Source organism: Mus caroli, unplaced genomic scaffold, assembly GCF_978045245.1.
Source record: "Mus caroli unplaced genomic scaffold, Mus_caroli_1 scaffold_11, whole genome shotgun sequence".
Taxonomy (NCBI): domain Eukaryota; kingdom Metazoa; phylum Chordata; class Mammalia; order Rodentia; family Muridae; genus Mus; species Mus caroli.
In genome coordinates, this window is record NW_028227266.1 from 62,232,055 (window position 1) to 62,256,329 (window position 24,275).

At 46.1% G+C, this 24,275-nt stretch overlaps 1 protein-coding gene across 2 annotated transcripts in view; it reads left to right on the top strand.

Moving 5' to 3' along the window:
• The window catches only part of Aagab (alpha and gamma adaptin binding protein), a 38,930-nt gene that overhangs the window by 8,861 nt on the left and 5,794 nt on the right, over positions 1-24,275 (top strand). For both annotated transcript variants that reach the window (XM_021172068.3, XM_021172069.3), the window contains exons 2-6: positions 4,460-4,650; positions 4,767-4,863; positions 5,274-5,363; positions 6,976-7,059; positions 23,537-23,619. In XM_021172068.3, the coding sequence (XP_021027727.1) occupies positions 4,460-4,650; positions 4,767-4,863; positions 5,274-5,363; positions 6,976-7,059; positions 23,537-23,619 (545 nt within the window). The remainder of the gene's footprint in view (positions 1-4,459; positions 4,651-4,766; positions 4,864-5,273; positions 5,364-6,975; positions 7,060-23,536; positions 23,620-24,275) is intronic.

A 24,275-nucleotide genomic window follows, 5' to 3' on the forward strand; every position in this document is an offset into this window, starting at 1 on the left:
TTCTGCCTCAACAATGGAAAAGAAAACTTCTGAGACGTCATATTTTACAAGGTGGTCAGGCTGGAAAAGGAAGCAGTCCCAGTGCAGCCTGAAGGAGACTTTCCTCATAAGAGCTGCATGTGGCTCCAACCGCAAAGTCAGGAGTCTGGTAGCACAGAGAAACCTGGGTTGGGACTTGGGGAATGAACATTTGTTAAAAATTAAATTTTATTTTTATGTGTATGGTGTTCTACATCTATGCACCACATTTGTGCCTGGTCCCTATGGAGACCAAAAGAGAGCATCAGATCTCATGGAACTGACGTTACACGTAATTGTGAGCCATCATGTGAGTGTTAGGAATTGTCCTTTCGAACAGCAACCAGTTATCTTAACCTCTAAGCCATCACTCTATGCCATGGGAATGAACATCCATCTCGAGCCTCCTCTATGTTCTGTCCCTGCACCTTCTTGCACATTTCAGTCTTGAAGCCACAACAGGAGTTTTGTCTCTATTTGAGGTGCACTCTGGCCAGGCTCTGGATAGCCCTCACATGCAGAGCTGTAGTGGCTCATTTCCAGTGGTCTCCTCTGCTTGCTTGGTGCTGGCTGCACCAAGGGAAGGAAGAGGCACCTTGGGGTCAGCTGGAAAGAGCAACCCGTGACAGACTGTTGTAGCCTGAGTGGGAGACACTGATGCCTGCCGGGAAGGCAGTTTCAGTTTGTAGAATAAAAACTGAGTTTAGGCTGTGGCTCAGTTGGTAAAGTCCTTCTCTAGCTTGACTAGGCCCTGGGTTTCACCCTAGCACCTCACAACTGATGTGTGCCACAGCCTGTAATCCCGCACCTAGGAGGTGGAGGCAGGAGGATCAGACACTCAGGAAACTCTACATTCTCAGAACAGTGCTGGTCTCTGGAAGGATTGTCCTGATTTGCCTTGGCAAGTGTCACCTCTAAAGCCATGGAAAGTACGATTGGCCATGAAATCTGTTGGTGTTAAGTAAGTGTTCTTATCATTACCACTACAGGACGCATGGGTAATTCCAGGTACAGCAGTACTGTGTTATCATTGGAATGCTGTTGTTTTGGGCTGAAAATGTCTAAGTAAAAGGAGGCCAGGTGTGTTCGTGTACGTGTGTGTGTGTGTAAACGGTTTGTGTGGTGTTTAGAGAATGCTTCCTAATGAGTGCCAAGAGGCTGACTCCCCTCTCACTGATTCTGAAGTGCACCTTGCTACCTCCTCTTTCCTCGGATGGCTTGCCAGATTGGCCTGCTGTCCTAGGTGAGGGCACAAAGCCCATGCAGGAGATGACAGATGTTGGGTCACTCCACTGACCGTCGTGCGTGCAACCTCTGTCACATAGCTTTAATCTTTCTTTTAAACACTAGTGGGACTGTAGAGGAAATAAGCTCCCCAAGTAAGAAAGTAAGTGGGGGTGAGGGGCAGCTGGAGACTCCTTGGCTGCAGAAGAACCGGTTCTCAAGTAGGGACTGCTGTTTGTACTTACGCTTCTAACTGGGTGGGGGTGAGGGTGGGAGGTGGATTTGCTGCGGGACCTGGAGTGACATGTTAACTTTTTACACTACTATGAACTATTTTAAGGTGTGAATCCAAGTGTGTAATAACAGACTTAGTAATCAATCACCTACTGTTTGTCTCTTAAAAAGTTAGGTATTACAGCTCCACCAGGCGGCTGCCGGCAGCGTGGATAAGAGCGGAGGGCTGGAAGGCAGAGCTGCTCTGGGAATTTCTTTGTACACAGAAGAGCTGAGGGCGTCCACACTCAGTATAATGACAGGCAAAGAAGGGGGAGTGTTTCGGGCCGTGCAAACATAAGCAGGCTCTCATACCACAGCACTCCTCAAATGCCGTGAGCAATTTGTGAATGGTTTCACTGTCCTGTGGTTCAAGGGGTGGGGGTGGTCCCCTCGTTCTGCTGTTCCTGTTTAGTCCTGGGGAGATAGTGGATCTTTTAAGTCCAAGGGTGTGCTATGGCTTGTGGTTATACCCCAGGGTGGTGTGACTCTGAGCCCAGCATCTCAGGGAAGCAGGAAAAGATGCCCCAATCTGGCTTTAGCTTTAGGCTCTGCTCCACACGTGGTCTCCCTTCTCTACACTGTATTGACGGTAGGAACTGGAATAAGGCAGTCTTCATCCTTCTCCTACTTCTTACTTGGCACAGATATGATAGCAAAGTTCATACCTAGCCTCACTGAACAATCTTAATAGCGCACGCCAAGCCAGAAATGTGCTGCTGAGTAGCCTGGGCTCTGCAGTTGTTTGAGGCAGGTCAAAGAGTAAAACAAAACAGAACCCAGGCAGCTACTAAATCACCAGAAAGTAAAATTCAGTTTGGTTTTTGGTTCTATTCCCATCTGAGTGTAACACAAAAAGAAATAAATATGCCACCCCATCCCCCGTTTGTTTATTTACTTATCTTAAAAAGCTTTATTAACATACAATCTGTGCAGCATACAGTTTGCCCAACTAAAGTGTACCATCCGGTGCTTCTTAGTGTGTGCAACCCTCAGCAGATCCAGATGTTCACGGTTGCAGTTAGCATGTACTTGCAATTTAATTGATTGTATTTTGTCATTGCAGACACCGATTTGGCAAACCATAACCCCGAATTGATTCCAGCTTTTAAGTACAGGACGCAAGCCATGGGGCTTAGTCCATTTGGTTTCTTCTTTGCCTCTTAAAAATACTTCTGTTAGTTTTTCTTCCTCCTTAAAAAACAGCCAGTTCATTATTTTAAATTAGCCAAGAATGAGGGCTCATTTCATGTTGGCTCCTCCTACCCTTCCCAAGCCTGTCTGTGTTTTGTGCCATCACCTGGCTTGGGCTGCCTTCCTCCGAGTGCTACGGACAAGATGGGGTCTGTGTTGGCTGGGTGATTCAAGGCTACTGTTAGCTTGGAGCATTAATTCAGACTGTGAGGTGGACTTTGGTCTAGGAGTTGGTTTTATTGTTTGCTTATTTTCTCTGTGAGAAATTGATGTGAAGACAAAGGCTTAGATTTTAATAGCTCCTCTGTCCTGCTGCACGCCCACCTGGGCTGTCATGGTGGAACATTGTAGCTGGCTGCTATGGAGTTAGCACTAAATAAAGGGTTGTAACTGAAAGTGGAAGTGAGGCAGGATTGCCAATTTGTTAAAGAGGTCAAAGGTCAGTTTCAGACATGGACACAGATCTGTTCCTTTAAGAGGACTGACTGCTTTGGGCAAAAATTTAAGGCAGGGCCTGGAGAGATGGGGCTCAGTATGTAAAATTCTTGCTGGACATACAAGGATTTCAAAACCAGCACCCACTGCTGGGTGTGGCCACACATGAGGGAGGCATGGCTTTAGGCGTGGTTGCAGGTGCACTCATAACCTCAGGAGAGTCACAGGGGCCTCTTGGACACCAGCATAGCCAGCCCAAGGTTTGATGAGAGACCCTGTCTCAAGGGAATAAGGTGGAGAGCGGTAGATGTCCTCTCCAGCCTCTGTGTGTATACACAGTGTGCAAGATGCACACCCTAGTGCACATAGAACACACTCATTCTTCACCTCTGAATAAGGTGAAGGTGGTGGGGATGGTGTGGGGTAGGGGGAGCTTGGCTGAGAACCTTTTCAGTCACCTCTCCCAGTTGTAAATGTGTGGTGCAGGGACCAGCATGTTCCTACAGTTCTGTGACCATAGTTCTGTGTGTTCGCCCATCGGTGATTCATGTCTGCAGTGAAATTTTCCTACCTGCACAGCACATAAATTTTTGAAAGATTTAGTTATAATGGAAAACATTTAATTTGCTTTGATACGTTTTTAAATTTGCCAGTGGTGTCTCTGTCAAATAAGGATTTGGGTGGTTTTCAAAGACCGAACAAGAATGGATATAAATAGAATTGGGGCCATTTATCAGTATCTATTATTTTGTTTCATTAACTGAATTAATGTCTAAGCATTTAGCCCAAGGAATACATGCAGCTCTATTTTATTAATGACTTAGCCTTAATCCGCTCATCCTCTTAGCGTGCAGTAAGTGCAAAGTGGTTAGGAATTTCTGCAGTCATCTACTTCCCATGGAGGACTTACATAATAAAATTAATATACCCTCATTCTTTCTTTTCTCTTTGCTCTTTCCTGGGTATTTATCAAGGTAGCTTCCACTCCCCTCCCACCCCCACTACTGTCTAATCTAGAGCTAGTGAATTTTGTGTAGCCCAGTGTTAACAGCACTTGACAAGTACTGGAAGGACCTGCAGAATTGCAAAACAGAAAAAAGAAGGAAAGCCAGTGATTTTAAATAAGGTCACCATTGCCTCTGTAATAATTATTAGAGAAGAAACTCTCCCAGTAATTGTGGGGCTCTTTAGATCCATTGTATACAGGGAAGCAGCCGAGGCCTTGGGTCATCTGGCTATCTCACTAAATATGAGTGTAAGTAGCCAGTGTATCAGGTTCTGTGCCTTCCATGGAGTCACTGTGTTGTCTATTTAGATATCCTTGGGACAGAAGATGCTGTTGTGGAAGCAACTTCCAGCGATGCTGTGAGGTTTTACCCCTGGACCATCGATAACAAGTACTATTCTGCAGAGGTCAACCTGTGCGTGGTGCCAAGCAAGTTCCTGGTCACTGCCGAGATTGCCGAGTCAGTCCAGGCGTTTGTAGTTTACTTTGACAGCACACAGGTAAGCTCTGTGATGCCTGCCTTCAATCAGACGTTGTCATAGCTTTCTGCTTCTCCTCTGTGTTCTCGGAGTTCCTCAGTTGTGTCTCTTTATTTTTGTTCATTTCCACCCCGTAGAAATCAGGTCTTGACAGCGTCTCCTCGTGGCTTCCTCTGGCAGAAGCATGGCTAGCTGAGGTGATGATCCTGGTCTGTGATCGAGTGTGTGAAGACGGTGAGACCTTCCTGCAGACGTGTTTTAAGATTTATTTATTTTATGTATGTGAGTGCACTGCAGCTGTCTTCAGACACCCCAGAAGGGGGTATCAGGTCCCATTACAGATGGTTGTGAGCCACCATGTGGTCGCTGGGAATTGAACTCTGAACAGTCTCTCTGGCCCAATCTTCCTGCAGATTTACCTTTCCATGAAGATGGGTCCATCCATGTGCTCCGCTCACCGTTACTCTCGGATACTCCCACAGTGGCCATGTTAGTTGTTTTCAGCATACTTTGAGGCTGCAGTCATTTTCGTTCTGTAGCTTTATTTTAGATGCCTCTACAATGCCATTGACATTCGGGGGAAACGTTGAGGTCTGAGGGTGTTGAAGGTCGGTTACTTAGCATTCTTTTGTGTGTTGTTTTAGGAATAAACCGACAACAGGCTCAAGAGTGGTGCATCAAACATGGCTTTGAGTTGGTGGAACTCAACCCAGAGGAGCTGCCCGAGGAGGACGGTGAGTGTACTGTCGGGAGCAGAACAGGTCTAAGATTGTGGTCTAACCTAGATTGATCACAGCAAGAGCCTACAAATACTAATTTTCTCCGGCAGTTTGAAAAGCTTTGAGCAGAACCCTTTGCTATGCTGTGACCCTCCCAGCTCTGCCATTGATTGTTTGTTTGTTTGTTTTGTTTGTTTGTTTGTTTTGTTTTTTTCGAGACAGGGCTTCTCTGTATAGCCCTGACTGTCCTGGAACTCTGTAGACCAGGCTGGCCTCGAACTCAGAAATCTGCCTGTCTCTACCTCCCAAGTGCTGGGATTAAAGGCGTGCACCACCACTGCCTGGCAGCTCTGCCATAGTTTGTTCGATGGATTCCCACGGCCCATTTTAGAACTTTTGAAAATGCAGGCGTGTGCTTAAATAAATGAAAGTAAGAGATCACTGCTGAAAACCATTGTCACCTCCCTGTTTTCTCTACTGTCAGCCAAGGATGACGAGGCCTGTGTGTGTGTGTGGAGTTTATGTTCCTCTTTTTAAATTCATAGTGAGCTAAGGCTGAATTTCTAGAAATCTCTGGGAACATGCCAGACCTTTTGACACCCAAGCCAAAAATAAACCCAGAGCCTCCCACGCCCCTCCCCCAGGACAGCTGTGTGTTGCCTGTCTTCTGTTCCACAGCTATCTGGACCTTCCGTTTCTTTCCTTTCTTGGTAAGATGTATTTTTTATTTTGTGTGTTTGAATGTTAGGCTGTATATATGTGTCTGTGCACTGTGCATGTGCCTGTGCCTAAGGAGGCTGGAAGAGGGCATCAGATCCCCTAGAACTGGGTCACAGATGGTTGTGAGCTACCATGTTGATAAAGGAAATCATAGTCCAGTCCTTTGAAGGAGCAGCCAGTGCTCTTAACGGCTGAGCCATCTTTCCAGCCCATCTTGTCTTTGGGGGGAGGGTCTGTTAAAAAAAAAAGCATTATTTTAAAAAAATTCTATGTATATGTATGTATATGTATATGAATGCATATACTTATCTGTAGGTGCCTCCAAGGCCAGAAGAGGGCATTCATCCTCTTGAACTGCAGTGACCCACCTAACATAGGTTTGGGAATTAAACCTCTGCAAAGGCAGCAAGCCCTCTTAACCACTGAGCCAGCTCTCCAGCCCCAAGATTACTGGGTTTTGTGCTATCCTGTGGTTGTTTAATAAGAACTTGCATTTTCTGGAGATTATGAGTAGATTCCATGGGTGAAGTGATGGAGATAGCTCGATCACACTACTCCCTTCTGTCCTGACTGTTTTTATCGGGATCTCTGAGCCCTGTGTTTGCTTTATTCCTTTATTGCTATACATAGTACACGATGAAGTGACAGCTAAACAAACAAGATAATTAAACCAAGTTACTTGAAAGTGTAGTTTCAGGTACAAATATATATATATATATATATATATATATATATATATATATATATATATATATACATACACACACACACACACATACACACACATACATACACACACACATATATATATATATATATATATATATATATATATGTATGTATATGAATATGAATGTGTAGGTACATCTAGGTGCGTATATAGATCTGTGTGTTTCTTTCCCCACAGATGACTTCCCTGAATCTACAGGTGTAAAGCGGATTGTACAAGCATTGAATGCCAATGTCTGGTCCAATGTCGTGATGAAGAGTGGTGAGTAACCAGACAGCATTACCTTTCTTTTTTTAATTTAAGATTTATTTATTATTATATGTAAGTATACTGTAGCTGTCTTCAGACACCCCAGAAGAGGGCATCAGATCTCATTACAGATGGTTGTGAGCCACCATGTGGTTGCTGGGATTTGAACTCATGACCTTCGGAAGAGCAGTCAGTGCTCTTAACCACTGAGCCTATTTCTCCAGTCCCTATTATTATTATTATTATTATTATTATTATTATTATTATTATTATATGTTTTAAGTACACTGTAGCTGTCTTCAGACACTCCAGAAGAGGGTATCTGATCTTGTTATGGATGGTTGTGAGCCACCATGTGGTTGCTGGGATTTGAACTCAGGACCTTTGAAAGGGCAGTCAGTGCTCTTAACCGCTGAGCCATCTCTCCAGCCCGACAGCGTTACCTTGACCCCATGACATGTTTTAAATTATCTGGATATATGTGGAGCCATTAGTAGACTATGGAGTTTTTGTTCCAACTCTCAAATCTTCAGTTGAAGGAAGAGCCAGATGTTGGGATGTTTAGTGTGTGTTGAGTAGGTAATTCAGCGATTATGTGAATGTTACAGTAGGCCTCACATTATTGTCTTTGGCTTTAAGAAGACCTAAAAAATTTTTAAAGAATTTTTGCATATTCAATTGGGTCCTTTCTTTAAGATTTATTTATTTTTTTATTTATTGGAGTACACTGCAGCTATCTTCAGATACATACTAGAAGAGTGCATCGGATCCCATTACACATGGTTGTGAGCCACCATGTGTGAACTCAACCTCTGGCAGAGCAGTCAGTGCTCTTAACCACTGAGCCATCTCTCCAGCCGCAGAATTTTAAGATATGAGCTTTATAATGAAAGGGCTTGCTCGCCTAGCTGTGGGATTCTTTGTAGCACTCTCTGTCTTTGCCCTTTCTGGGCTCTTTATGTGAGTGGGCTTTGTGTGCACTGTGAGATGCCAGGCAGGCAAGCAGGGTGGTGTGATGAACACAGTCACATATGCAGCTGTTGCATTAGTCCTGATGGAGAGAGAGCTTCCAAGAGAGCATGGATTCTCGTACCATTCTTCATGGGATGCTCAACATTGAAAGGGGAGAATTCGTAGCTGGAGGAGGCATGGCTCCAAGAGCAAGGGATTTATGTTACACAGCCCCTAGGCGAGTCTCCCATAGCCCGGGAGCTCCCATAGGTTTCAGAACACCAGGCAGGAGATGTGGGCTCTCTGCTGTAGCAAGCAAGTGACGAGACCCTGGAGGGGGGATCTCCACAGGTTGGCATTAGGGTGGAGTGTGGGAGGCAGAAGTGGAGCCCCAGGTCAGAGAGACCTGAGCTGCTGCAGCAGCCTGAGGGGGACTGTTGGGCCTCTCGGGAAGTGATTGCAGTGACTGAGGTGGAAGGCTAGGTCTGACATGTAGACTGTAGTTGGCTGACACTGGCTCTTGGAGCCTGCATGAGCTTGCTCAGTGTTCGGGAATAAGCTGATGGCATAGAACGGTGGGGAATTATGACCTCACTGTTTTAGAAAAAGGTCAGAGTCCTACCCTTGGGGTGCCAGGGTCCCCTCCCTCCAGAGATGCTAGAGAAGGATTGCCCAGCCTTGGTTCTGTTGTCTGCAGTTCTTTGACTGAGACACTGTTACTTTTAGTCTTTCCATTGTCTCTCCCTGTACACATGTCTTTGTTCATATCTCCTGTCCTATAAGGCCAGTAGTGACATTAAATTAGGGCCCATCCTATGGCCACATGACCCGTATTCGTTTCCCTGTTTCCAGATAATGGTACATTTCACTGTATTAGAGGTTAGGACTTAGCTTCAAGGTCTGGGGACTGCACTTCAGTCCCCAAGAGTATAGTGCCTGAGCAAGTGTGCTGTGGTAGGTGAAGCACTGCAGAAGGGAATAAAGGAAGCCTGTATTTTACAGTTGGCCTAGCCTGTCTTCCCTGAGGGAAAGGGAAGTGGGTGGCCAGCTTGGGAGGTGCTGAGGGCTCATCCCAGTTGTTGCTAGGATGCTTGGTACCCTGACCTCTCATCTAACCCTTGTGCTTGGCAAAGCCCCTTTTTGTACAAGAAGGAAGTTTCCACTCCTTCCTTCCCCTTTCTCCTTCGTCTTCCCCACTTTCATGTCAGGGAGAGTCTGCTCTATCTGATGGATCCTTTCCATTCATCCATGCTCATCCATTCCTTCATCACTTCTCCGTTGAGCATTTGTCAGACTGTGTACAATGTAAAACTAAGTTTAAGATATGGTCCATAAACTCGATCTATTTAGAATAAAGTTCTGTTCAGTACTGCCTGTTATAAATTTCTTGAAATAGCTAGAAATTCAGTGAAGCTTTTTTGGCTTTAATCTTTTTTTTTTTTTTTAAACTCTGACCCCCATTTCATACGTTAAAGAAACGATGGCTTATAATTCACATTTATAGCTGTGCAGCCTCCCAGTGAAGTTATGGTCTCCCATGTCCTTGAGTTAACAAAACGGCACATTGGAAATGGTTAGAAGGAACGTGTCCATCTGAATGAATGAATCTATGTGTATTCAGTGCCCCCCCCACACACACACACGCGCACGCACGCACGCACACACACCCACCCACCATATATTCTTTTTCTTGTCACTGTTTCCTATACCACTGTAAGAGGGACCCCTTAGCAGTCTCACTGTGTTAGCTGTTTCATGTAATGTAGAGAGGATAAGGTCTCCGGGAGGGGTGCCTAGCTTATGGCAGTGATGTAACAAAGCAGGGGCTGGTTTGGGTAGTCGGAGGTCTCGGATGCGTGTAAATGTACATACTGAGCAGACTTGGCTTCTGCACAGGTTGGTTTTCTGTCAACTCTAAGCTAAAAGAAACCCTTTCCTCTCCAGAGTTGACTTGGTCCTGACGCTTGTCACAGCAATGCAGAGCAAACTAGGACTACATCTTCATGCAGACGTATTTCTGCATCCTGTGTGTTCAGTCAGTGGAGCGGTGTTCTTTACATGTGAGGCAGAGGCACATGCGGATTTGCGTGGCTCTTTACCATCATCTCGTTTTCTCTGCAGTCCTGGGACACTGCTGTGCTTCCGGCTAAAACCCAAGATTTCGGCATTAGTTTACTTTCATGTTAAGAGGACCGAGGTCTGTGTTACGAACAAAATAACCACCTCCTCCTAGGAGAAGCAAGCGATATAGCCAGGGAAGTGCAGGTCTTAAGAAGTAGGACATCTTGCAGAGTTTCAAGTCTGTCCCTACAGAGCAGAGCTCTGTGTGACTGTGTGCTGTGCCATCAGGTCCTTCTAGGGCAGCCTGCTTCCTCTGCGCCCTGAGAACCTGCAGCCTTTCTGGTGTGCACTCCAGCAAGCTACATCTTCCTCAGCAGCTGCCGCCTCCTCCCTTCCTCTTCTGTTTTATTTCTGTTGTGTGTATATGCAGGTGTGTAGATACGTATATGGAGGTGAGATATAGATACATGAAGAGGTCAAGGGTCGACCTTGGCTGTTGTTCCTCAGAGCCATCACCTTGTATCTTGAGACAGTTTCTCACTGGACCCCGGGACCTTGCTGATTAGGCTCTGCTGACAAGCACATGCCTTCATACCTGGCTTTTTACTTGGGTGTGGGGAGACACTCGGGGCCTTCTATTTGCACTGCAGCCACTCCAATGGCTAAGCTGTCTACTCAGTCACACAGTAGGCTTTCTGAAAGCCTAAAATTAGGCATAAGAGAAGGGTCCATCCATGGTCCATTATGGGTGGGAGAGGCATTCATGAAGCCTCACCTACCTTAGGAGCTATTGGCAGTTAATGGTTGCTGGGAAGCAGGAGTCATTTTCTTCTGCGATATAACTGCTATTAAAGTTGCCCAGTAAGTAACCTTCCACCCATGCTTATGCATGCAGCCCTAATTAAACTCTGTGAGTCAGAAAAGAAGCCACAGAATAACAACAAAACCCCAAATCAGCCATGAAAATGGGATAGAGACTGTCGGGAAGAAGGTTGGCTCAGTGAGAGTGGGAAGGGCTGAGAAAGGGTAATGGGGAGGGGATGAAAGTGACTGAATTGCATTATAAATACATTACATGCACATTGGAACTCATCTGAAAGCAACAACAGTGAACAAGTTATACTTAAAGCTACCGTGCACCCAGGTTCCTGCACTGCTAGGTGTGTTCAGTGGAGAAAGCATGTCCAGGCATGGCATCCTTATAAATGCTCAAGCAGTGTTGTGCACGATAGCCCATGGATGAGAGCAACTCCAGAACCAGTGGGCAGGTGATTCAGCAGACTCTGGGTGACTCGGCTCTAAACAAGTATGTGCAAGCTCTGCCAGGGCGAACCCACCATGCCACCGCTGTGCCCAGAGCTTTTGTGTCATTGTGCTTTGTGGAGATATCTAGAACAATTCAATCCATAGCGGCAGAGTATGGATTAGTGGTCCCCGAGGCTGATGGAGAGGCTGCTAAGGAGATGGAATTTCCTCATCAGAACATGAAAAGCGTGTTTTTGACTTAGTGCTGATCATTGCAGAGTTTTGTGACTATACTAAAAGCACTGAATTCTATACGTAAAAGGGGTGGCTTTGATATGTGACTGGCATTTCTCATATCCTTGAGTTAGATTATGTTCATTATCCGATTTAATTTCACAGCATCCAATATGTGTTAGGTGCAGAGGTTAAATGACGTTGCCTGAGGCATAGAGGTCAAGAAGTGTCACACTCGTTACCAGGCTGGCGACATGCAATCCCCTGGGAACTTAGTAAGTAGTAGTGCTCTGGTCATCCGCCCCCCGGACACTCTGACTGGTTTGCGGTGACGCTCAGCTTCCCAGAACCCTGTACACTTTGAACTCCGTGCATTTAACTCGTTATGTTTATAAATTACTAAACTGTAAGGTAAAGTTTCCTCCATGCCTCTTGTCTTCCTGAGAATCAGGTGACAGTGTACGTGGGATGGGGTACATGTGTATGCAGTGCCTGTGGAGTCCTGAAGAGGGCGTTGGATGCCCTGGAATTTGGAGTTTCGGGCAGTTGTGAGTTGCCTGGCCCCGGTTCTGGGAACCAAACTCCTCAGGGCCCTCTGAAAGAGAAGCGCATGCTGTCTCTCTAGCCTTGGGCTATATTTTTGATCTGTATGATGAAGTTGGTCTTCATCAGCCACTTCCAGTCCTGGCTGCACATTGGGGACTTTTGAAACCGGTGCTGTCTGGGCCAATCTACTAGTGGGTGGCAGCTGCAGCGTTAGGAGCTCCAGGGACTCGGTTATAGGCATGGTGAGAACTGCTGGCACAGAGTGGTCATCCAGTTTTGACTTGTGCGAGTGCTTAATCGGGGAGAGGGAGTTGAGCTTTGAAAGCTGCATTGGCCTCTGGTTCTATAGTCACAAGAACCTGCGTTTTCACATTCCTGAGTCCTGACTTCTAAAGCCACAGGAGAAAGACAAGCCAGGGCCAGTATCAGTTCACCTTAGGAGAGTTGAAGGCAGGGTGTGTGCCCCTTCTTCCTCCTCCATACCTGTGACTTGTGGTACAGCACAAAGGTCACCTGTGCTCCTTGGCATCTGCCACCATATAAGAGTGTTGTCAGACCCTGTGCATTTGGCTGTTTGAATTGTCCACTACTGGCCTCCAGTCTCTTCATGGTGTAGACTTTAGGTTCTAGTCTGAAGTTCATTCAGGCGCTAATTGCTGAGCACACACTGTGTTCGGGGGCCCATGCTTGGTTTACATTGCTGAATAGTCAGTGTCTGCACTTATGGGCTCCCTGTGGGAACAATATTCAATAGGCAACAGGACACTAGTGAGTTATCTAGAGTGCTACAAGGTGAGAGGTGGTGGGAAAGTAAACCGGAGAGGGTATTGTGGCTTGGGGTAGATTGCAGTATAAATAGGGTAGTCAGGTTAGATCCCTTGGCAGGTAGAGATTTAGACCTGGGAGAAGAGCATCCTGACAGGGCATGCAGTAAGGTGAGAGCACACCCTGGCATTTGAAGGATAGCTAGGTGCTCCCTATGACTACAGAGAAGAGATGGGCGAAAGATAGAACACTTGGGTATTTAGGGCTCTGCAAGACATCTTGATAGCTTTGGCATCCACTCAGGTAAAACTAAGCACTTCGCCAAGGCTTTGAATAGAAGAGATGGCATGATGTAACTGAGAGAGGACTGACTGCTGTGTGATGGAGAAGAACAGGAGAAGAAACCAGTCTTCCAGGTGAGAGAAAGGCGACTGTAGGCGTACCTCAACTGAGTGCTTCTTAGTGGAGGCCCAGGGGGGCCAGAAGAATGTATCAGGCACTACACTCACCTCTGGGGGGGATGCTGAGTGGGTCGGGTGTGCCTCTCTCAACTGCCCTGGGCAGGAAACTCTGAAGAGCTTCTGGACTTGCCTGTTAAATAGTGCAGCAATATCACCATGGCATCTGTGCCAAATGGTCACCCACCCTTTTTGACTGAGTGCTTTAAGTAACAGCTCAGAGCTGTGTGCAATTAATCGCGTAAAGAAATCAAAGGCCTCGGCAGATAGAGCTGGTCTTCTGGGAAAAGCTGTTTCTTTTACTTTGTGCTATAATTCTGAAAACAGTGCTAAAACATTTTTCTCTGTCCATGATGTGCGCTCCCACGTGTGTACTCCAGTACCAGCTTTCCTAGTGTGCCTGTGAGGTGAAGAGAAGTCTTGTGGGAGTTGTGTGCTGGGTGAGGTGGCCCATGCCTGTAAGCACAGCACTTGAGACTGAAGCAGGAAGTCCCTGAATTTGAGATCAACCTGACTGTATAATGAGATCCTGCCTCAGAGAACTGGACAAAATTTGGTTCAGGGTAACTGAATGATCAGCAAAATGGGAAGAATGGTGGCCGTCTAACGTAAAGAGAGGAAATTGCGTTGGCTACACATACATGTATGCATGTGCACATGTGTGTGTAAACATGTAGTTTGTTAAAAACTCATGGAGTTAAGCACAGGGTTAAGAGAAAGATGCTTAGGAAGAAAGCAGGATGCACCCAAGAGCATGGTGTGTGGGTTTGTTAAAGAAAAATTATACTGACCTTGTAGGGTTACCGTTGGGCTCTTTTGCTGCATATGAATATGTAGTCACAGTTGCAGGAAAGGAGCGGGCTTATGTACTTGTGTGTGTTTGTAGAGGTCCAGGGTTGACATCAGTCACTCTCCACTTTGTATTTTGAGGCAAGGTATCTCACTGGACATTTTGGCTGCTTTGGTTAGCCAGCTCTCTCAGGGCATCCCTGTCTCTGCCTCCCACATGCTGAGCTTACAGATGGGTCACCATACTACCTAGTATTGAACTCTGGTCATTGCACTTTTGTGGCAAGAACTTTACCCTGCTGAGCCATCTCCTCAGTTCCTGTCCTTGTGTTTTATAGAATGTAAGGGACATTGCTTTCTTTGACACAATTGTGTGTATGTATTAGCCTGAGCAAAACATTAGTACCTCCATGTATGCATTTGCTATGGCTTCTTTCTTTTACAGGAAAAGGAGGGATTGGGGAGGTGACTTGTCCATACACAAAGCAAGTTAGCTAAGGTGGTACAGGACCGCAGGTCTCCTGAGCAGGAGTGTTGCTTCCATTGCACTGTGGATGCTTAGCTCAGTAGTTATGAGTGCATGAGAGAGCTGACCACACAGAGGGGGGGGGGGTGGCCCTGTCTGCAGGGATCCACTGGTGTCTCAACCTAGGTGAGAGAGCTGACCACACAGAGGGGGGGTGGCCCTGTCTGCAGGGATCCACTGGTGTCTCAACCTAGGTGAGAGAGCTGACCACACAGGGGGGGGTGGCCCTGTCTGCAGGGATCCACTGGTGTCTCAACCTAGGTGAGAGAGCTGACCACACAGAGGGGGGGTGGCCCTGTCTGCAGGGATCCACTGGTGTCTCAACCTAGGTGAGAGAGCTGACCACACAGAGGGGGGGTGGCCCTGTCTGCAGGGATCCACTGGTGTCTCAACCTAGGTGCTCTGTTGTGAGCAAGACTTGAATGAAACTGACTGAAGGTATGATTATATCTGAGGTTTGAGGTTTCTCTTACTTATTGTTTTTAAATCCTTTTATATTATCTGAGTAGCATGGTGTTAGTTCTAACACATTAACATATTCCCTGAACTTAATCCAAAGAAGGTCCAGCTAAGCTTCCTGCTAGCTAATGCACCAAGCAGTGATGAGTTACTTGTGGGTGGGAGCAGTGTGTTTTCTTTATTCTACTTGAAGTCAGGGTGGATTAGCATTCTCTTCAGTTTGGGTTAGACCGTAGGTACTCATACCAGTTTTAAAAGCAAACATTAATTTATATAGTTGCAGACAAATCATTGCTTTGTCCCTCTTTGCTTATTAGGGGAATTTGTCCTGAGAAAGAAATCATCAGATGAAGCTATCATTGTATAAACATTGTGAGATGTGCTCCCACAGACCCAGAGGGTATAGGTCAGAGACCTGATGGATGCAGCCTTCCTGTGTAGTCACAGAACACAGGAGGCAGGAGTAGGAGGCTTCTCTGAGTAGTTCTGGAATATATTTTCTTTTGTAAGGAGAGATAACTATAAAAATCACAGTATAAGTGTGTAAACCAGCATCATTATCATTTTCAAGTAGTGTGTGCAGTGCACACTTGTGGGTGATCCCATGATGGGTGTGCAGTGGGCCTGTTTATGCTGGGGGTCACCATGGCTTTGCTGTAGCACATTAAGGCAGTAGCAGGCAGCAGGCTTCTTCAGCCCTGTCTTAGGCACTGCTCTGTTGCTGTGACGTGATGCCATGAACAAGCAACTCTTATAAAACAAAGCATTTAACTGGGGCTGGCTTACAATCTCAGAGGTTTGGTCCATTATGATCATGGCAGGAAACATGACAGCATGCAGGCCAACGCTGAGCAGTAGCTGAGAACTACACCGTAGGCAGAGAGAAAGACGCTGGGCCTGTCTGGGCTTTTCAAGCCTCAAAGCCCATCCCCAGTGGCACACTTCATCCAAATCCTTTTCGTCTTTTCCGATAGTGTCACTCACTGGTGCCTAAGCAGTCAAACGTGAGCCCATGGGAGCCATTCCTGTTAAAACTACCACGAGCTTCTTAGACCACTGCTGCGTACTGTGTTGCAAGCTATGGTTGACCCAAATGTTATGCAGTATATGACCATGCTAGAAGGATATGCAGCTCTTCCTGACAAAGACTTAAGTGCTGACTTACAATGGAGTTTCTGCTATTGGCACTGTCAGTGTCGTGTTTCATCGGATGAATCATTCTCAGTGAATGTTGATGCTTGGGAGACAAACGAATTTCTACTTTTGTATGTTTAAGGCCCAGCTCCACAAAGCATCTGACCAGGGGCAGCATTATCTGTGGCATTGAACTGCACCTGGGAGAAAACAGTGCCTAAATTATCCCTGGTGCCCAGAGCTACCAGGAAAATGGCTGAAAGTTCCAGACACCATTGTGTGGGGAAGGTCAGACTTCCCGGGACCCATAGTTTCCATCTGCATGATCTCACCACAAATGGTCGAGGAAATGAGGTGGGTGGGACCCATACTCACATTGAGGGCACCTTTGGGGCTGTCTAGCCTCTTCAGTTTGCTTATCCTCCCTTTGCTGTTATGCCTTAACTTTCCTCAGGCTGAGCTCAGGCTGCAACTCAAGGAAAGTATGTAGATGGGATCTCAGCCCCTTGCTCTGTTCCCCAAGCTCCCACCAGAGTCTGGTCTGTGGCTTGAAAACCAACCAATAGGGTCTGACATTTATAGTTTGGTAATATCCCTTATTTATCACTGCCATGAAAGTAGAAATGTGACATGTTTTAGGTTCCCATCCCCTCCCCTTTGAGGTTCCCAATAGTGTCTCTCATTTGGTCCATCAGAATGCCATATTGTAAAGTACTTGGCTTGAGGCAGGGCCTTGAACTTGGGTAGTACCTTTAAGAGCTGGGTAGAGTCTGGAGCACTGTGTTTTAGTTTTTGAGACCTATGCATCATGGAAGAAGGAAGTATACACAACACCTTTGCTAGGTGTCGATTTTATGTTACATAGTGTTCCTGTCCTTGGTTTCATAAACTGGACACTAGCAAGTTCTGTGGAGGGTTTTTTCTGCACTGGTGGCTTCTGGGTATTACATCAGATAGCACTGTGGTAAATGAAGAGGGAGTGGGGAACCAGGGAAGGGGCTGGTAGACTCACAAATGCTAAAGGGTTGCTATTCCACCCCGAGTGAGCAGAGCTTCCATAGTGGGTAGAAGCAACTCTTCCATTTTCCCATCACAAGTGAGAGGAATGGAGGATCTGTGAAAGCATCCCCTAAGGATCATCCATTGCCCCTGCATGTCCTGAGTAAATGACTGCGTGGTGGAAGTTCCAGATCCCAGATCAAGCTGGCCTTTGCAATTGATGGAAAGAACAGAAAAAAGAAATGAGTGCCCACTTACAAGGTCTGTTTTCATGGCTGCCTGAGATGTTCACCTGAGAAAGTAGATATCTTATCTTATGCCTTTCACTTTTAAAACATTATATCAGAATCATCATCACCACCACCACCACCACCATCCTTGTCATCATCTACTTAGCTCAAGCTGGCCGTGAACTTGATGCTCTTGCCTCAGTAACCCAAGCGCTGGGATTTCAGGCCTGTGTCACCACATCCAGCTCTGTATACACTTTTAAGAAGTGAAAAATGATTAAATAAAAATTTGAATCTAATGTCACAGAAAAATAAAGCATCAAATTAGTGAGAGGGTGAATGGTCAGTGAAGAGGGTTCTAGACAGTCTGCCTATACCTGAGTGACTTTGGGAGCTCGGCTTTATGTCTCTGGACCCCAGTGTCCAGTTACAGGGGCAGCATCCACTGAAATGGATGACATTTGATCCCATAAAGCTGTGCTGGAGTCCAACTTTTAAACCTTACATTCAGGAACCCCAAGGTATGACCTGAGCACTCAGACTGTCCCCTCCCTATTGGCTGCTCCATGTGAATTAAGGCTTAAGGAGTGTTAGCAGAGAGGATTGTAGGAAATTAGTTAGGGTAGGAAGAAATGATGTGCCTTTCAGGTACGGCCTCCAGGAGTGTCACACACAAAGCACTGGTAGGTGTTCTCTTCCAGGCACCCTGGAGGCCATGTTGCTGACCACCCTGCTTTCCCACCATCATCGTTTCCAAAGCTGGTTACATACTGCGTCAGGAACCATCTCCTTGGAGTCTTCACTACCGCTGTCCCCCACAGTGGGGTCTCAGTGGCTGGTTTTGGTGGCCAGCACCCTTTGAAGATTTTTCTGGCACTGCACTCCAGGTTGAGGAGGTGGGACCCACACACAGTAGGGCCTTCCTTGCAGCTTGTGCAGAACTCTTCCCTTATGATGGTGCTCATTCCCAAGTTTAGTTGAGTCTTCAGGCTGAATTTGTGCAAAAGGAGAAGGGCGCTCACCCAGCTCTCATTCACTAGTGCCCTTGCCGCTGTCCTTTCCTCGTGCTTCATTCTCTGCAGCGAACATAGAGAGTGGGGAAAGCGAGGCCTTACTCCTTTCTCAGGAGTGGCTCTTGACTTAGGAACAGCTCCCCTGTGTCTGGCAGGCAGAGAGCAGAGGTACAGTTCCCGACTCTACAACAAGCCAAACCACTGGAGGGCTATGTGCAGGAAGAAATGATGTAAGTAAGCCCTAAGTAAGGTTGCTTTAATGATGTACTCAAAATTTCAGCAGTTGTTCAGTGAGAGAATAAATAGGGTTTTATGATTTTATGGTTTGTTTGGTTTGGGTTTTTGTTTTTTTAACATGCAGGGTTGTTTCGCTTACGTGTATGTCTGCATCATGTGGGCCAGTGCTCATCAGATCATCCCCTGGGACAGGACTTACAAATGGTCGCGAGCTGCCACTGGGTGCTGGGAATTGAACCCTGGTTCTCTAGAAGAACAGCCAGTGCTCTAAATGAACCATCTCTCTAGTCTCCTGTGGTGTTGGGGTGTTTGTTTGTTTTTAGTTGTTTTTTTTTTTTTTTTCTAAACTCACCAGGAAGAAATAGAATATGCTATAAAAACATAGACTCTTTTTTCTGGTCCTGGTGTCAGCATTTCTGACCTTTCTTAAAGGTTGTATAACCCAGTTAGTATGGCATGGCCTAAGATTATCACTAAACAGTGGGTGCAATGTCTCCATGAGCTTCTGAGTGCTTGGCTGTGGTTAGAATGAGTGGCCCTGGTTAGCACAGCATGTAAATGGAGAAGACTAGCTTCCCTGAAAGGAAGGCTTCATACAGAGTGGGGAAGTACATAAGAACACCATGACGGGCTGGAGAGATGGCTCAGCGGTTAAGAACGCTGACTGCTCTTCTGAAGGTCGTGAGTCCAAATCCCAGCAACCACATGGTGGCTCACAACCATCCGTAATGAGATCTGATGCCCTCTTCTGGGGTGTCTGAAGACAGCTACAGTGTACTTACATATAATAAATAAATAAATAAATCTTTTTAAAAAAACAAAAAAAGAACACCGTGACGTACAGAGGGTGCTTGAGCTTCTTGGTGAGGTAGTTGCTGCTCTTCAGAAGTAAAACTGAAAAGTGAACACAATGTGTTTAGCAGGCCACATAGGTTCCAGCCTGTGGCCAAGGACATTCTTAACATTTGACAAATCTGTGCAAATAACAAACACTTCTGGGTTGGGTTTTTTTTTGTTTTTTTTGTTTTCTTTTTGTTTTGATTTTTGGTTTTTTGATTTTTGGGTTTTTTTTTTAATGGCATCATTGTCTCCCATCTGTAATTCACTGGACCACTGGAATGGAGCGAGATGTTTTGGAGATAAATTTAATACAGAGTGGTTCCTCTTTATCTGTGGTGTGGTTACCTGCAGTCAACAAACTACCCCCCAAGTTTTAGAAATAAATAACTCCCGCTTTCAACTTGAGTGCTTTTCTTAGTGACAAGGTAGCATATTGTACCATTCCTGCCCGAGGAGGTGGGTTGACCTTGTGAGAGCCCACCCCACACATTGCCACCTGCCCAGAAGGCAACCAGTGGCCGTCTTGACTGTCACTTGACTGCTGAGATAATTCAGTGCCTGTGTTCACATGATCCCTACTTTGATAATAATGGCTTCAGAGGCAGTGCTAATGATGCTGGTTGTCTAGGCAACTGGGGTGAACTGAAGAGAAGCCATCCAAAAATTACTAGGTTATCTTCTCCCACTGTCACGTGAGGAGTAAGTTCGGTACGTGGACATGTCTGCAGAGAGATCAGCTGTTCCACAGAGCTCTGTTTGAAGGTGGATTTAATTTTTTTTTTCTTCTTTTATTTTTTTCTGTGTATACTTGGTCCTTAGTGTGTGTGTGTGGCACTGTGGGCCTGCAGTGCCCACAGCAGCCAGAAGAGGGTACCAGATTCCCTGAAGCTGGAGTTACAGAAGGTTGTAAGCCACCATGCAATTGCTGGAAACCAACCTTAGGACAGCCAGTACTCTCAACTGCTGAGCCATCTCTCCAGTCATTAGAAAACTTGTATTACTGTATTCTGCTTTAAATACTTGTTTTATTGTGGTTTTTGTGTTAACTGTGTCTAACTTAAAACTTAAACCTTATCATAAACATGTAATATGGGCTGAAAGCCCTTGACCCAAATGTTTAGGACTAAGTTTCTCGGGTTTTTAGACTTTCTGCATTTTGGAATACTTAGACACGTGTATTCAGGACATACATCCTGTTTGTTTGAGTCTTCTGTGCACTCATGCATGCAGCCTGGAGGCAATCTGGAACAGTGGGTTGATTGTGCCTTTGTTTTGGTGGCATAGATGTCCCCACTCAGGCATCGTGGTGGTGCCAGAAAGTTGAGGGTTTTGGAGCATTTTGGGTTCAGAGTTAGGTCTGCTTAACTTGTTTAGGGAAAGACAGTAAGGGTGGTTTGGGTATAACCACAGTAGTGTGCCCGAATGTGCCGGGGCCCGAGCGAGTGTGCGGGGGCCTTCACTGAGAGCAGTGACTGCTCTTCTTCTGCTTCCTGACTAATTTCTTTGTCATGATGACTTGGCCCCTCCGTCTCTGAAGTTGTAGAAGAGTTCGCTGCGTAAGAACCTCGGTTTGTTCCTTCCTAGTCTAGTGTACGGTTTCAAAGGACCGTCTCAGTAGGAGTAGCATCCCCATGCCAGAGCCTGGGAGGCTGGGGGCTGAGGGCGAGAGAGATTTACATAATTCTTTTCCGGGAGAGTGGCGTGCAGTTGGTGCCCGTGGGCAGAGCTGTGAAGAACACTGAACCAGAAGACCCAGTGTATAAAATACCAGCCAAGCCTTTTGAGCAACACTCCGTGCAGGCCGTCTGCTTTGAATAAACAAAAGTGGATTCTTTTCTCGATTGTATAAATGTATGCGCCTCTGACTTCCTTAAAACATAAGCAGAGGAACATAATGAACCCTCTCATGAGCGGACTGAATCCACCGCCATTGTTTATCAGAAAGCACTGAGCACAGCGCCCTCCAGCTTATTCTAAACTCGTGGCTCATCGTGAACTTTTCAGGGGTTTTAAAATTTAAGGATTTTAAATATATATATATATATAAAGAAAAAAGAAAAAAGTGCTCGAACACAGCAAATTCCAAGATGTGTGAGGAGAGGAGTCTGAGAGTCTCTTCTCAGCCATGGCTTCTGGGTCAGGGACCTCATGCTCATTGGCCATTGGTGCACAGAGCAGCAGGCTGAGCTCAGCCCTGCAGGATTGGTTTGTCTGAGGTCATGCAGGTGGGTGGGGCCGTGAGAGAAAGCTAGGGTTGTTCCCAAGCTCTGTCTCTTCCTGCTACTCTTTTTCTAACAATTTTACCTATTAGCATTAGGGCATTAATCATTATTCTGCTGGTGTTAATATTGTGGCTAAATGTACATAGCATAAAATAATAATTTTTTAAAATGGATGGTCATAGAAAAAATAAAGGTGCCTAAGGGTTTATAGTGTGTTGTAGGGTTGCATGCCTCTCTGCCTGGCTCTATGATACACTGAGGTCATATGCCCTATCAGCCTGCCAAGTTCAGGGAATGCTAACCTATAGAACTGGGATTTGCAGTACTTGTGAATTACAGTTGAAATGATCCAGACTCCAAGTTGTTTCCAGTAATAGAAGGGAGGCACTTGTGTTGGCTGTGCAGTCTGCCTTTCATTCCAGTCAACCAGCACATACACTCATGGCAGGTGAAGTCCCCGAGTCCTGGACATACACAGCTCAAAGAGCGAGAGCTACCTGCCACTGGGGTGAACCTGTCCTCAGGCTCTGACACCCTTAGAGGTGGGTGCCCTGCCCCAGGGCTGCAGGCTGCCTTAGGCCCCGACTGATCTCAACGCCAGCTGACTGGAACACTTGCTGGAAACTGAGATGAGTGAGCCTCTGCCTAGCTTGGTGACAGTGAGCCTTACAGTCCTTGAGGCTTGGGCTCTCCTTTAGTCCATGTTCTTGGTGATTCTTTGATTGGTTTCAGACACTCTGCCCCAGACCTGTCCTCTCTGTGACACAAACAGCATGGGAACCCTGAGTGAGGGTGGCTCCTTGGTAGCAAAATGGCAGCTATATTCTAAAGTGTCACACTCTTGTCTATATGGTAGTAATACTTTCAAGCTGATGTATAGAATGTTCTGGACTTTTAATCAGCATCAGCTATTAAAACACTGGTGTCATAACTTGCAAATGAAGCCATGGAATGGCATCTGTGTGTAATAGCCTGCTAGTTTTTCACCTTGACCAATATTCTGTCATTTAGATTATTCAGAATTGAGCGACTATGCATATGTCAACTTTGTATCACTGTTACAAAATGGAGGTGAACAGCCTACCTGGCTCAGGGTTACAGTCTGTAGTTGATTAGCCTCGTGACCTGACACTCCACAGGGTATCATGGTGTGTGTGTCTGACGGAGATGACTGTTCATCACATAGTGGCCAGGAAGCAAAACAGAGACAAGAGGCCCACACCCCTTCAAGGGCCTTCGCCCAATGAATGACCTTACTTCCTCTATGTTGTATCACCTCCCAGTAGCACCTTGAACATACAGGCCCTTGGGACATTTCAAATTTAAACTCTTTATTATTGTTGTTGTTGTTGTTTTATATATATATATGTATGCTGTCTTCAGAAGAGGACATAAGATTCCATTACAGATGATTGTGAGCCACCATTTCCTTGCTGGGAATTGAACTCAGGACCTCTGGAAGAGCAGCCACTAAGCTCTCTCTCCAGCCTCAGATCTAAACTCTTTTTTTTTTTCTTTTCTTTTCTTTTCTTTTTTTTTTTTCCAAGACAGGGTTTCTCTGTATAGCCCTGGCTGTCCTGGAACTCACTCTGTAGACCAAGCTGGCCTCGAACTCAGAAATCTGCCTGCCTCTGCCTCCTGAGTGCTGGGATTAAAGGCGTGCGCCACCACACTCGGCCAGATCTAAACTCTTACAAGCCTGGGTAGAGGTGGAATTGAGGACAAAGCCTTTGTTTCCATTGTAGCTATATCAACGGCATTCATGATGCTTTCTCTTCAGACAGGAGCCAGGGCTTCAGCCTTCTCAACTCACTGGCTGGGGCAAATCGCAGAGTTGCATCAGCAGAGAGCTGCCACTCTGAGGTAAAGAATTTTCACATCTTTTCTACTCTTTGACTTTAATACCCTTGTTGTTACAGATCTTTACACATTCATCATTTCTCTCATTTCCATTCAAGAGGCAGCAGAGATCTCAGCATTGAAGGGAGAATCTGAAGTGCCCCATTGTGCCTGACCCCTGCTGAGGGAATGCTAGCCCATTCCCTTGGCAGGTTTGCACTCAGGGATATCCTGCAGGGCTTTTTTTATTTGTTTTGTTTTGCTGGAGCACTTTTTAAATATCTTACATAGAAAATAAAAAATGATTTTTTTTCAATACTGTTTATCAAGGTCGTCCCAAGTTGGCTCTGAGTGAGCCAACAGTCCATCTTCACCCCCTGTCCTCAGCAGCTCCGTTCTGAGGTCATTTGGTGAGCCTGCCAGACCCAGGTGCCACGGTGCCCCGCCACCATCACCCTCCCAGACACTGAGCTGTTTGTGTTATATCAATGTTAGTTGTCTGGGCGTGCGTCCACGCTGGCTTGTGTATATGCAGGTGCGTATGGAAGCCACAGGACACCCGCAGGGTCATCCTAAGGATCACCGGCCATTTTCCTTTGAGACAGGAATTCTTACTAAGCCCAGAGCTCACCAATTAGGCCAGTCAGCCCTATGGAACATCCTGTCTCCGCCTCTGCATT